The sequence below is a fragment of the Gymnoscopelus braueri genome, assembly GCF_963280865.1.
Source record: "Gymnoscopelus braueri genome assembly, chromosome: 14".
Taxonomy (NCBI): Eukaryota; Metazoa; Chordata; class Actinopteri; order Myctophiformes; family Myctophidae; genus Gymnoscopelus; species Gymnoscopelus braueri.
This window is the reverse complement of record NC_137619.1, coordinates 46,764,241-46,778,211: the sequence shown is the minus strand read 5'-3', so window position 1 is coordinate 46,778,211 and position 13,971 is coordinate 46,764,241. Positions and strand designations below refer to the sequence as shown.

The following is a 13,971-nucleotide window of genomic DNA, read 5'->3' as shown; positions in this document are numbered from 1 at the left end:
CACCATACTCTCAACGCAAACGCCAACGCGCGTGTTCTACCGCAAAAATGCTACAGGCTACTCGGGATGACAGTGTCCACGGGAGTTAGTCTCCATGAGGCAGGGAATTGAACTTGAGTCCCTCTTGTTACACAATCCCAATCAGATTATGCAAACGCGTGGATCAAAGCGTATAACATTAGCCCATTAAGACTTGGAACGCATCTGTGTGGCATTTTTAGATTTCTTTGGCTATTCAAAAATAGCAGATATACAAGCTCATAGCGCGGCACCGTAGATCTGCTATTTTTGAAAAATCGTGAAAATTCGTGGCAAAATCTTGGATTATATATATTTTTAAAGCGAACATTTGTAAAATATTTAGTTCCAGGAAGCAAAGATTTGAGTTACACACATGTCCCCCCAAAAAAAGAAAAAAAAACTTTTCATGATTTTTCAAAAATAGCAGATCTACAAGCTCAGAGCTTGTAGATCTGCTATTTTTGAATAGCCAAAGAAATCTAAAAATGACACACAGATGCGTTCCCAGTTTTAAAGACTTTAAGGGGTGTAGCAGTCGCTGTATGGGCACTTTAACACTTTCATTTTCAGTTGAAAGTTTTGTTTTGTTTCTTTTCCTATGCGTACTCTAACTCCCCGTCCCCTCCCGATGATTCCTCCGAGAGGGACCTCTGCGCGAAGGTGCTCACGCCGTTATCGTCCAGCGTCGTGCACAAGCCCTTCCGTCTCTTTTCCCGTTCCTCCATCTTCAGCGTGTCGTACAGCCCCGTGGTGCCGTCCTCCAGGAGCATGTTCCGCTCCGAGAACGACGGCTTCATCTGGGACACGCTCTTGAGCAGGAGGAGCGCCGGCGCGTAAAGCACGTTGGCGAGCCCCATGCCCAGGTTGAGCTGCACGAAGCCCAGGTCGTGGACGATCTGCCCGGCCGCCACGGGGCCCAGCGCGTAGGCCACGCAGTAGGAGATGTCCGCGATGGCGTACACGCTCCCGTACACGGACACGTGGCGTATGTCCACCAGGAAGGCCAGCGAGGGCAGCAGCGCCGTGTCCACCAGGGCGATGCCAAAGCAGATCCCGCACAGCGGGAGCATGAGCTGGCCGAAGGTCTTGCAGGCCGGCACGGTGCACGAGCTGGCGCCGATGACCACCATGCCTATGGCCCCGTAGAACCACTGCAGGTGCGGGTACTTGCCCGCCAGCTTGACGGTGAGGTAAACCCCCAGGACGTGCGGGAAGAACGCGGGGAACCACGTCATGCCGATCTGCCACTGGCTGGCGTTCATGGTGTCCTCCATCCAGTTGGCGATGGTGGGCTCCAGGAAGGCCAGGGGGATGTTACAGGTGGTCAGCGCGCCCGCCACCACCATGATGTACGGGTCCATCATCAGCTTCCAGATCGGGGTCCCCACGGGCATGTTCGCCCTCTCCTGGTTCGAGAAGGGCTTCAGCACCACCAGGCACATCAGGCCGTCCGCGAAGCAGATGCACGCGAGCACGATGAACGGGACTTGCTTCCCCGCGAACTCGTACAGGACCCCCCCGAACGGGGGGGCCACGAGGCTGCCGAACGAGATGAAGGCCAGAGCGATGCCCAGGGCTTTGGTCCTCTCCCCCTCCTCCGTGTACTTGTCCGCGATCAGCGCGATCCCCGCGGTGTCCGCGAACGCCGACCCCAGGCCCTGCATGCTGCGCGCCAGGAACAGAGTCCAGTAGCTTTCGGCGAAGGCAAATACGACGGTGGAGAGAAACATGACATTTAGTCCGATGAAAAGCGGGATTTCGTAGCCGATCCTGTCTATGAACGTGCCGCTCAGGGGGTTCACCAAAAGCTGCAGGATGGCCTTGGAAGCGAACAGCACTCCTATCTGCAGGTCGAAGTCTCCTTTGGTAACTTTATGCAGGGTGGCATTAGTGTTATTATGTCGGTGCATCGCTATCAAGGCGATGTGATCCGCTTCATGCTGCAGTTCTACCAGGTAATCGGGTATAATTGGCACAATGACCATGTACAGCATGTTGTCTAACAAAAGTGCCACACAGACTATCACCAGGATAATCCTCCTCTGTCGGTCGGGATTTTTGATGGCGGTGCCCAGTTGTTTAGTTCTTTCGCTCATCTGGGACAGTTTCATGGCGGCAGATTGTGCCAAATTAGCGGCTTGTTGCGTCTCCGCGGTCCCCTCCGGTTCCATGGTTTGTTTCTCCTCCGGTTCCATGTTTTTTTTCCCCTCGTCCCACTTAATTCTTCTCTCTTGAAAATATAATCTCCCCCCCCCAACTAATTGTTTCTGTCAGATAACGCACACTAGGTACATCTGTTGTTTTATTTTTGGTTCCCTTGCTCGGCACGGGGAGCCCTTAATGAGCAGACTAAAACTTTCCCTTTGCTTTACTTCTCCCTTGCGCCGTCCGTCATTGCGCGCACGCATCCACTCTCGTGACTCGGACGCGTTTTATTATCGCTGTCGTTGTTGCCTCATTGTCTCATATCCTGTCATCCGGGTGACGTGTTGAATAACCCCCAGACACCACTCTCCTCTCAGTCTGTCCCAGGCAGGCAGGGTAGGCTATAGCATGCAGGGGTTCACAGCACAGGATCCTCTCTCTCGGTCCGTCCATCCGAGTCGGGGCTGCGCTTCTTCTTCCAACGGCCTGCGTCTTCAGTCACCTGTAACGACGGGGAGCTATGTCATCATTTCGTCTCTCAGCTATAGAGCAGTTTGTGTGTGTTGGCCGGCGGAAGGAATACACACTGCAGTTTGTTGACTCCCCAAGGTGCCCCCCCCCCCCACGCATATTCTGTGAGGGGGCCGTGACGCACAGCCCTGCTGTTCTCTCCACAATCTTTTATGCTAATTAAATCTTGCTATCCCGAAGCCCCAGTGTCCCCGTCCAGCCAACTGCTTCAAGTAATAAAAAAATAAAAATAAAAATCAATATATAGATTCAGTGTATTTAAATGTGCGGTTGTTAAGGTCCTAAATGATATTGTTTTTTTTTTTCTTTTACTCGAATTTAGGGTTTTATTATTTTGGTTTACGCACTGGCCAGCAGCATGCAACATTTACGCACAGGCAGCACAATTAATACGAAACTATGTATGGAGCTGTCTATTCAGCACCACGCTGCAGCGGAGCTGTCCACTTCAGCACCACGCTGGAGTGGACAGCTCCACAAGATAGGACAGTAGCAGTGGAAAAAGTACCGAAAGTAGAAGTACCAATACTGCAATATTAAAATACTCTGTTACAAGTGAAAGTCCAGAATTCAAAATATACTTGAGTAAAAGTACAGAAGTATTGGCATCAAAATGTACTTAAAGTACCAAAAGCAAAAGTACTAAAATATTTATAGCCTAGGTATAAAATAGGGCTGAAGTGGTTGATACATGTTTCATAATGTAATACTTTATATCTGAAAAGTAACTAGTTACTAAAGTTTTCAAATAATTATAGTGGAGTAAAAGTACAATATTTGCCTCTGAGAGAGATGTAGTGGAGTAGAAGTAAAAGTATTGGAAATTGGAAATGCTCAAGTAAAGTACAAATACCTCAAAAGTGTACTTAAGTACAGTACTTAAGTAAATGTACTTGGTTACTTTCTACCACTGGACAGTAGTATCAACTGCAGCTTGCTTAGTTGTTTCCTAAAACATTGACACAATTTCTCACATCGAGTAACTGATGGCCTTTCGACAGTTACTTGCACGAAAAGTAACACCACACTGAAACAGTATAGTTGTCTAACTGTCCACCTTACAGCCTACATTTCTTTTCATAGTAAATGTCCTAAATCAAATTTTTGTGATTCAGTTTTAGCTTCTGTCGTGTCCAACTTTGAAATTTTCTACTAAAATGATGAGAACAGTTCAATTAAATTAAATTCAGATCCTCTAAACTTTGATTTATCATCGATCTATCACCAAGATATTTTTCTTCTTCCACCAGAGCTCCTGCTACTCATCATTCTACAAAGATTCTCACGATATGGTTCAAATGCTTTTGAGGCACTTCCATCTGGAAAAGGACCCCCCCCCCCCCCCCCCCCCCACACACACACACACACACACACACACACACACACACACACACACACACACACACACACACACACACACACACACACACACACACACACACACACACACACACACACACACACGCACTGACGCACACTTTAATCTGCAAGAGGGACCGGGGATAGCTGTAGTGTGGTACTGCCACCTTTTGGTGGCAGGTATGAATGACAAATTCCAGGTATTCAGTGGTGTGAACTGTAAAGTAACTAAGTAGATTTACTCAAGTAGGCCTACTGTAATTGAGTGCAATTCTATTTCTACTTTTACTTTAATTGAGTATTTCCATTTATTGATAGTTGATACTTCTACTCTAATCTCAGAGGAAAATATTGTACTTTGTACTCAATTACTTGACAACTTTAGTTGCTACTTACTTTGAAAATTATTAATAAAAAAATCGGCAATGGTATTATTATTATTATTTTATAATGCAAGAGCAATTACTTCTATTTCAGCAATAAATAACTTTCCAATAAGAGAGTGGCTGTAGTTTCTAGCTTGGAATCAAAATGAACATTATGAAGGACCAAACTAGACCAGTTATATGAAGATAAGGTTGGAAATATAGGTGAAGTAGGCTACTCCCCTAAGTATATTTTATGCACGTTTGTACTTGGACTTAATAGTTACACTGTTGGATTGATGACACGATCTAAAGTCATAGGAATGTCAGTACTGACATCTAGTGGCAACTGACTGAATTGCTCAAGTAACGCCCTTCATCTCACAATGTATTGATTGATTGAATTGATTGAATACTTTATTAGCAGTTTGCAAAAAAAAAGCACACCGGACGGTACAGTTCAATACAAGGTCTGCTAAGAGGATTTTAAACCCAAGAAAGCCCTTGGCCTGTTTCCATTGGGGTCCGTTGTACTCAATTCATAGAAACATTTAATGACAGCCACATATACATTATGCAAAACATCATTATTCCAAACAACCTTACCTTTCTATGTAAACATTTTGTAATAGCCTTGTAATAGGTTGACGTGACCAAAGCCATTACTTTATATGCGGTAGAGTTTATCTCTGGGGAAAGGATTATTTTTAAGAAAGCATATCTGTACACAAGGGTATTTTTTCTCCACGATGTACATGAAATTATAGATTTTCAAGAATTCTTAAAGGTAGGGTACAAGTGTTATTTTTTTGGTTAAAAACAAATCGTTTTTTGTTAAAAGGTTAAAGCTCTATATTGTGATAGTATAGTATTGCTATAGAGTGTTTGTTCAGTCACATGGGTCTACCTGTCTCTCCGGCTCTTTAATAAACAAAAAAAATACATTTTCAGGTAGGTGACACAATTTTAGCCAATCAGGAGAGTACCCATTTATCAGCTACCTTTTTATAGTGTTTTGTTTCCTGACTGAGTTTTTTATCCTGATTGGATAAAATTGAACCTGAAAATGCATGTTCTGTTATAATAAAGAGCTGGAGAGAGATACTGTTGCATAAAAACACACACAAAAAACACTCTAAAGCAATATAGAATATAGAGCCATTAAACACTTAACCAAAGAAAATCACTTAACATTCCTTTAATTATGCAGTTGAGATCCAGATGACTTTCATTGTTGGGCTCCTCTCCTGTTGGATTGTTTCATGTCATCTGTCCTACCAGTAGATGTCCTCATAGCCACACAATTGTAATGAGTAACTTCCATTAAGCCATTTCAATGATGCCCTGCATAATGAATACAATTATGTTTCTCAAATGGTCTCCTAGGTGCACCAGTAATTGGCCGTCCTGGATTTAGAACACACTTTTAGATAAGTACACTATACCCAGAAGCAAATGTACTGTATTATATTCTGTTATTTGGAAATAATGCTTAGACTAACCTGAACCTCCAGTTTACATTACTGTTTTTCTGTGACAAATGTTGTACTCTGACTTGTCCCATTGTTTCTGAAATACCTAAAATCCAGTGCAGTGCAAATCCTGCAATCCTGTTATATATATATATATATATATATATATATATATATATACATACATATATAAACAAATATATATATACATATATTGCAAGTGGTCCCCCAAATAATTGGCAAAACACTACGATTTTATTGATAATATAACATTAAAGGGATAGTTCACCCCAAAATTCCTATCGATTGGTCACCCCATGGAGACTTGAATTCATGGATATTCTTTTGCTTTTGTCGCATACCTAAGCCAATAATTTGATGACCAGCAGCCGTTCCGGTCAGAGACACAAAGAGTCTCCTTTGTGTCTCCTACTGGAACCGCTGCCTACCGATACGCTTCATAAAATTATTGACTTAGGAATGCGATAAAAACAACAAAAATATCCATGAATTCCAGTCTCCATGGGGTGACTAATCGATAGAACACTCCCCCTCCCCACACACCTTCATTCTCATTCGCTACAAGCTAACTCACACACGCCCTCATTCCCACAGTGCAACTCAGGCGGTTCTTTTAAGCAGTCCACTAGTCACTGTTCATTCTGCATGCTTACTGTAGCTGTCACAGCTCGTTGTATAGCTGTCAGCGTTCAAATTCCCACTATTCCACCTCCCCGGCCTCCTCCCTGTGGCATTTAGTTCATGTTAATGGATGATTGTACTGTGATTCTATGGATTGTACTATGTGGCATCTTAACTCATGCTATTGAAAGGTTCAATGTTATGTTCATGTAGTAACTGTATCTTTATGCTCTGCGCCGGGGGGGGGGGGGGGGGGGGGGGGGTGTCACGCTTGCGCGGCTAATCTGTATAGTATCACAGGAGCAGAGTCACACAGCCAAACTGAATGCAATATCTAACTGAAATAAAATGTAATTGTGTCCAATCTGTATGGTAGAGTATGTTAATACAATATAACTTAAACAATTGGGGTGGTTGTATTTTGTCTCCCTGCTCTTCTATTGAGACATTTAGGTCAGGTCAAAGGTCATGTCTCACCTAGACACAGGATCTGACACAAATTTTGACCTGATGGTCAAGATTCAATTAATCCCCTGAGCAAGCAGGCAGGCTCTATTAGCTCAATGGTAAAACAAAAATGTCAGCACTTGCGCAGGAAACCAGGTTTAAATCCGGGGTAGAAGAGGAAAGTTACATACAGGGCAGCTTTAATATAAAAACGTTTTTTTTTTTTAAGTCATTACGGGGCCAGAGCTCAGCTCTGGACCTGTTTTAAGATTGGCAGTATTCTTCTGTTTCTGCCACTTTTCGCAGTTCTGGGTGAACCGTGCTGTCGCTTTTTACGAAACTCGGCCATATGGTAGATGGTCATGAAAAACGATCAAGAAATAATTCTCACAATCTTTCGTCAAAAGGTGGCGCTATAGCACTCAATTGAAAATGCCAACTTTGAACAGGTACAACTCATGTCCTGTTTGACCTACATCCATAAAACTTCAATACACACATGCGTCTTCTCATGATGAACAACTTTTACCCTCTGACTTTTGACCTCTGACCTTTAGATCTCCCACCATTTTGAATTATATGAAAAACAGTTAAAACCTATCTCCTCCTGGGATTTGTGAGTAATCTGCACGAAACGTTTTACACATGAACTTTGGACCTATGCCGACAAACTGGTGCAAAAGATTTTCCATAAGTGAAAAAATGAAGCTTTAATGAGCCAATGAATATTGAAGTTTTATGACAATTATTCATCTGCCCCTAACACATACATGCAGACTCACATTTCTTTGAAACTTTGCGGTAATGTTGAGGGTCATTCCAAATATCACTGAAACCAATCTTACTCCAATTGGTCAAAGGGGGGCGCTATAGCGATTTTTTGAAAATGCAAACTTTAAACAGGCAAAAGTCATGCCTTGTTTGGCCGACAGCCATTAAACCTGCTTACACATGTGCCTTGACTCATGAGGAACACATGTATCACGTTGACCAGTAAGCTCCGCCCTTAGATTGTCCGCAATTTTGAGCAGTTTGAAAAACACTTAAACCCAGGATTTTTCCGCTATTTGCGTGAAACTGTATCATCTGTGTGATCTCCTTTTTCACAAGTTCTTGTCTGTTGGTCCAATGGCTTCTCCCTTAAACGTGTGCCTCACAACCTGAAGGTTGCCAGTTCAAGCCTCACTTGATGCAGGCTTCATTAAAGTTGCATTGCACACAACATGACTGTATCAGTGAATACATGTGCAATTGTTAAACATAACATGAAATGCTTAACAATATTTGTTTGTCAATTTTCTGACATAATTATGTTCTTGTAGAATGTGAGCAACAGCAACAGTCCACCTGGCCTATTCCCATGGATTGGATCTACCCACCTCACCTGCTGTCATTCCCTCTCAATCCATAATCACACCTGCCCTCACTCACTCCTCTCTCTCTCTCTCTCTCTCTCTCTCTCTCTCTCTCTCTCTCTCTCTCTCTCTCTCTCTCTCTCTCTCTCTCTCTCTCTCTCTCTCTCTCTCTCTCTCTCTCTCTCTCTCTCTCTCTCTCTCTCTCTCTCTCTCTCTCTCATTCACCAGGTCAGGTCTGTTGGTCCAATGGCTTCTCGCTTAAGTGTGTGCCTTAGAACCTCAAGGTTGCCAGTTCAAGCCTCACTTGATGCAGACTTCATTTATGTTGCATTGCACACTACATGATTGTGTCAATTAATGCAAGTGCAATTGTTAAAGATAACCTGAAATGCTTATTTGAGAGTATGTCTTTTCAATGTATGACATACTTCATTCTGAAAATAGCCGATCTACAATCTCAAAACTTTTCAGATAGCAACAGACAACCTCATCCTGGACAAAGCTATAGCACTATAGGTAGTGTTGCAGCCTGTCAATCCAGAAGTTGAGGGTTCAATTCCTGTTAATGGCAATAGGTTGAGATGTCCAATCAATCCATTCTGCTTCCATCTCTCTCTCTCTCTCTTCAATCTATTATGTTTCCATGTCTCTCTCTCTCTCTTCAATCTATTCTGTTTCCATGTCTGTCTCTCTCTCTCTCTCTCTCTCTCTCTCTCTCTCTCTCTCTCTCTCTCTTCAATCTATTCTGTTTCCATGTCTCTCTCTTCAATCTATTCCGTTTCCATGTCTCTCTCTCTCTCTCTCTCTCTCTCTCTTGAGAGGTGGCCTTAGCTGAGTGGTTAGTGAGCCAGCCTAGGGAGCCAGAGGCCCTAGTTGCCCAGGTACAATTCCAGGCCAGGCCAGCAAATGAAATTTGTCCCTGAGCAAGACTCTTAACCCCTAATTGCTCACAGGCCCTCATTGGAAACAAGACTGCAAGGACTTTCATGAACAGACCTGTTAAAGGAATTATCCTTATCTCTTCAATCTATTCCGTTTCCATGTCTCTCTCTCTCTCTCTCTCATTCACCCAGTCAGGTCTGTTGGTCTAATGGCTTCTAGCTTAAACGTATGCCTCACAAGGTTGCCAGTTCAAACCTCCCTTAATGCAGACTTCTTTCAAATTGCATTGCACACAACATGATTGTGTCAATTAATGCATACGCAATTGTTAAAGATAACCTGAAATCCTTACAATGTATGATATACTTCATTCCGAAAATAGCCGATCTACAATCTCACAACCTTTCAGATAGCAACGTTTTGTGAGCTTGTAGATCGACTACTTTCACTAGTTTCTGTTCCGAGGAGACAATTTCTCTATTGGTAGATGGTTAGGGAACCATTGATCTAGAGTAGTTAGCAAAACAGAGGCCTGGTCCGTCAGGGACAGAATGAGTTATAAATATCAACAGACACTATCAGGGCTATCATATCTCTAGCTCAATAAGAAGAAAGGCAGCCTTGTAGTCCGAAGGACACCGGTTCGATCCCCGTCCCCGACGATGTGTTGAGGTGATCATGATTTGGCATTCGTAGGCTTACGCATAGTATTTCTTCAGGATAGGCTTAGGCGTTGTTTTACTGAGGTTAGGGTTAGTGAAGGTTTAAAATGCTCATGTTAATTGCATGGTCTTCTTTCTCTCAAGTTCAGTCTTCTATGTTTCAATGGCTTATTGTGCATATGACTTATCATTGCTTCTTTCTTTTTTCTCTCTCTTCATTCCCTGGCCCCGCTTATCGCTGCTTGCAGCTATATTTGTATTTATTTTTCTTGAAAACCATGAAAAATAAATTTTCATGGTGATACCAACACTTAAACTAGGAAGGAAGTAAGAACTCTAAGTACACTATGTTAGTTTCATTGAACCAGTCCGGAACACGATCGATTAATTGATTGATTGATCATTAAAATAAACATGCTTTGAAAATGCACATGACCCACCCATCTGACCACTTAACACGGCAGCAGGTCAGATGGGTGGGTCACGAACGCTTTCCAGATTTTCAAGTGGCCCATGGCTGCATGATCCAGAAAAGGCTGAGAACCACCGTTCTAGCTGAATGAACATAGTCAGACATTTTGGGGTCAGATACAGTAAGTACCCTGACTGGAACCTCTGCGTTACGGTGCTATTTAATACATGACTAAAGATAGCCTCTGTGTAAATCCATAGTTTGTACGTATATGTGAAAACAAGAAAAGTTGATTAGATGCGTATAATCCATGCTGCTGGATGGATTGAAAGCAAACCATTACATCATCCGAGTCAGACAATACAGTTCCTTTAATGGCATCTCTGTGTGCAAATAAGCAGACAGTGTTGATTGCAGTCGTATAGTATTGGTCAGGACAGACAATAGAATTAGAACACACACACACGCACACGCTCACGCACACGCACACGCACACACACACACACACACACACACACACACACACACACACACACACGCACGCGCACGCACACGCACGCACACGCACACGCACAACACGCCATCTGTGTCGTTCATGAAGTCACCCAAAAGCAGTATAATGAGCCTTTACGGGTGCGACAGTTCATCGAAATAATCGATAATAAAACATATGTATATATATTAGCTAATCGCTAATTTTATTAAAAAGAATAATCGATTCATAATACGTCCCTATTTTGGGCATGTCATTGTAGGCGAAAATAAAGAAAAGAAGAAAAAAAAGGCAAAATAGCCAATCTACAAGCTCACGAGTCAGATCTATTTTCACTATTTATTGATGTATGTATGTATGTATGTATGTATATATGTATGTATATATAATATGTACAACACTTCTTAATTAATCAAAAATAATCTATAGTTGCTGCCCTACTTTAGTGACTAGTCTCTATTGCACTGGTTCCCAAACATTGGGTCGGGACCCATTTGTGGGTCGCGGACACATTTTTATGGGTCCCTTTATTTATTTTTTCTGTATTTTGTTTGTAATTATTATTATTTCAAAACATTTTCAAAAAACATTCCCAAAAAAGAAAAAAAAACTAATCATGAATTAAAAAAACTAAAAAAAAAATCTGTAATTTCATGAAGAAATCAAAGAAAAATCTAAGAAATTCCATAAATTAGAAAACAAATGTTTAAGAATTAGTGAAAATAGCTAATCTACAAGCTTGCAACGCGGCACGAGGCGATGCATTCTGAGCTTGTAGATCTGCTATTTTCACTAGTTTGGGTCCCGGGCAAACGTCTAATTTCTTTTTGGGGTTTTGAGGTACAAAGTTCGTGAACCACTGCTCTATAGCCAAGAGTCACGAAGTTCTGGAGCAATCAGGATGTCGAGTCAAACACAGTTGAGTATTTCTAAGTTGGAAGTTTATTTCATGAGCTCAGTACATCAGACACGCAAGTCAGTGGTCATGTAATGATAATAATAATAATAACTAGAGGTTGGGGCCGCTTTGCGGCCCTCACATCTAGGCCCGATCAGCTACATCACAGCTACGTTGCACCGTTGATCCAATTGATATGGCCATATATGGAGATGCGCAGTAGGGTGGGGTCCTAGCGACCAAGAACAAAGTGCTGCGACCTCCAATGACCTAAAATGTTAAGATGTAGTAGGAAATTTAGTTTTATATTAACCGTACAATATGTAAGTACATTGAAGGCGGGAAAAGAAGCCTATATTATAGCCAGAGCTCTGATCAACAGTCTGGGGCAAGTTTCGGGGCAAGTGGAGTGTTCCTGTGTTGACCAACCCCTGACACATTTTGAAGGTCATTTCAATTAAAGTAGTAGGATAATACATCAGACTTATATAGCGCTTTTCTTAGTACTTTACAAAACAAATGAAAGGAAAAGGAGCATGTAGTTCTCTGACCAAGGCCCTCATGTATTATAGGCTACTCGTTAGATGAGCTGTTCCATCCGTTTATTGTGATAGGGGGGCAGAAGGGACAGAAAGACAGACCTATAAGGTCAGCAGACATGTTTGCCTCTGGTTGACACGAACCATGTCAGATTTTAAGGAAGAGGTTACCATATGTGGAGGAAGGTTACAAGGGGTTACAATGTACCCCACAAGTAGCAATACGTACCTCAGATATATAGTCAGGTCATACATAGGCAGGATAAGTATTATTCAACACATTTTCCAACATTTACATAGCTGTCATAAGGGTTTAAAACCCAAGACCCCAGAACCCAGTGGTTGCATTGAAGCGCATTGGACATGCTGGCCATTCGTAGGTACTGCAGCTTAAACGGACGGGGCCACTGCACAATGTACGAGCGAAAACGGTTTCGACCAATGGGCTCGACTCACGAGCTTGCGCACAAGCTTGCGCACGGGGCCGCGCACCTCTGTGACGTAAAACGCGTCACAGAAGTGACGCAGAACGTATCACAGTGGCCCCAAATAGGCTACGCCCATCACACTTTCCAACCCGGAAGAAGGGGTGAATTCGCTTCATGCGCTGGGTGAGCAACTCAATGCAAGTGGATGGGAGGGGATTTCGGGTGCCCTCTCTATTATTTTTAACTCTATGTTAAAACCACTGAAGCCCTATTGTATCTTGTGTTGTATGACATGTTCTGTTGTATATTGTGCAGTGAAAACTGCTGATCACAAGTTGATCTATAAGTTGTATAGAACTAGTGCTTGGCGTGGACGGCCCATTATAGTTAAAGCAGTGATTCTCAACCTGTGGGCCGCGGCCGTGAGGGTATTGCAAGTGGGCCCCCTAATAATTGGCACTTAAGATTTCATTATTATAATTAGGTAACTAATATTTTCTTAAATACATGTTATTGCTATTTTATTCTTTAAAACCTTGAATTTTTTTTTTTAAATTGATTTCTTCATCGTGATACTAGCAATTATACTATCTTGATTCCATTGATCCAATTAAGACGGAACACAATCGATTGATTTATTATCAAAATAAACATGCTCTGAAAATGCATGCGGCCCACCTATCTGACCACTTATTTATCCAGTTGTAACTCTCAGGATCTTATAGTGTAGCCGTACGTGTCATTCGGGGTGTAAATTGTCTGCAATATTGTCCGGTCCATGGTCGTCTACACACACAGTTGTAGAGTAGTTTAATGAATTGAAACAAAGCAGCTTTATAAAGGGCAGTGACGCAAAAATCCCACATTAATCCAGATTATAGTGGAATCGCTAATCCTTTAAAAATACAGCTTCTTAAAAATCAAACAAATGATATACACTTCTGTTTTTTTCTTCCATTCATACAACAATGTAACACGGTATGTATTTAATAGTTATGTGAAGATATGGCTTTGAAATGTGTCCTCATTGATGTTACAACTGTATTTGTTTCATGTAGACTACATTGTATGTGGTGTGGTGTGGTGTGGTGTGGTGTGGTGTGGTGTGGTGTGGTGTGGTGTGGTGTGGTGTGGTGACTGGTGACCAATGCCTTCCCCTGGGTTCAATTCATTGAAAAGCCTCTTCTCAGGGCAGCCCTGGTCAGCAAAGATTGTAGTGTGTGTGTGTGTGTGTGTGTGTGTGTGTGTGTGTGTGTGTGTGTGTGTGTGTGTGTGTGTGTGTGTGTGTGTGTGTGTGTGTGTGTGTGTGTGTGTGTGTGT

The 13,971-nt window shown here is 42.5% G+C and overlaps 1 protein-coding gene across 1 annotated transcript; it reads right to left on the bottom strand.

Annotated features, from left to right (window-relative positions):
• Window positions 1-617: 617 nt before the first annotated feature.
• slc18a3a (solute carrier family 18 member 3a) lies at window positions 618-2,192 on the bottom strand (the record flags this gene model as incomplete). Its single annotated transcript, XM_080448897.1, has 1 exon — window positions 618-2,192. One exon carries the CDS (start codon window positions 2,190-2,192, stop codon window positions 618-620), a length of 1,575 nt encoding a protein of 524 aa, XP_080305023.1.
• Window positions 2,193-13,971: the final 11,779 nt, after the last annotated feature.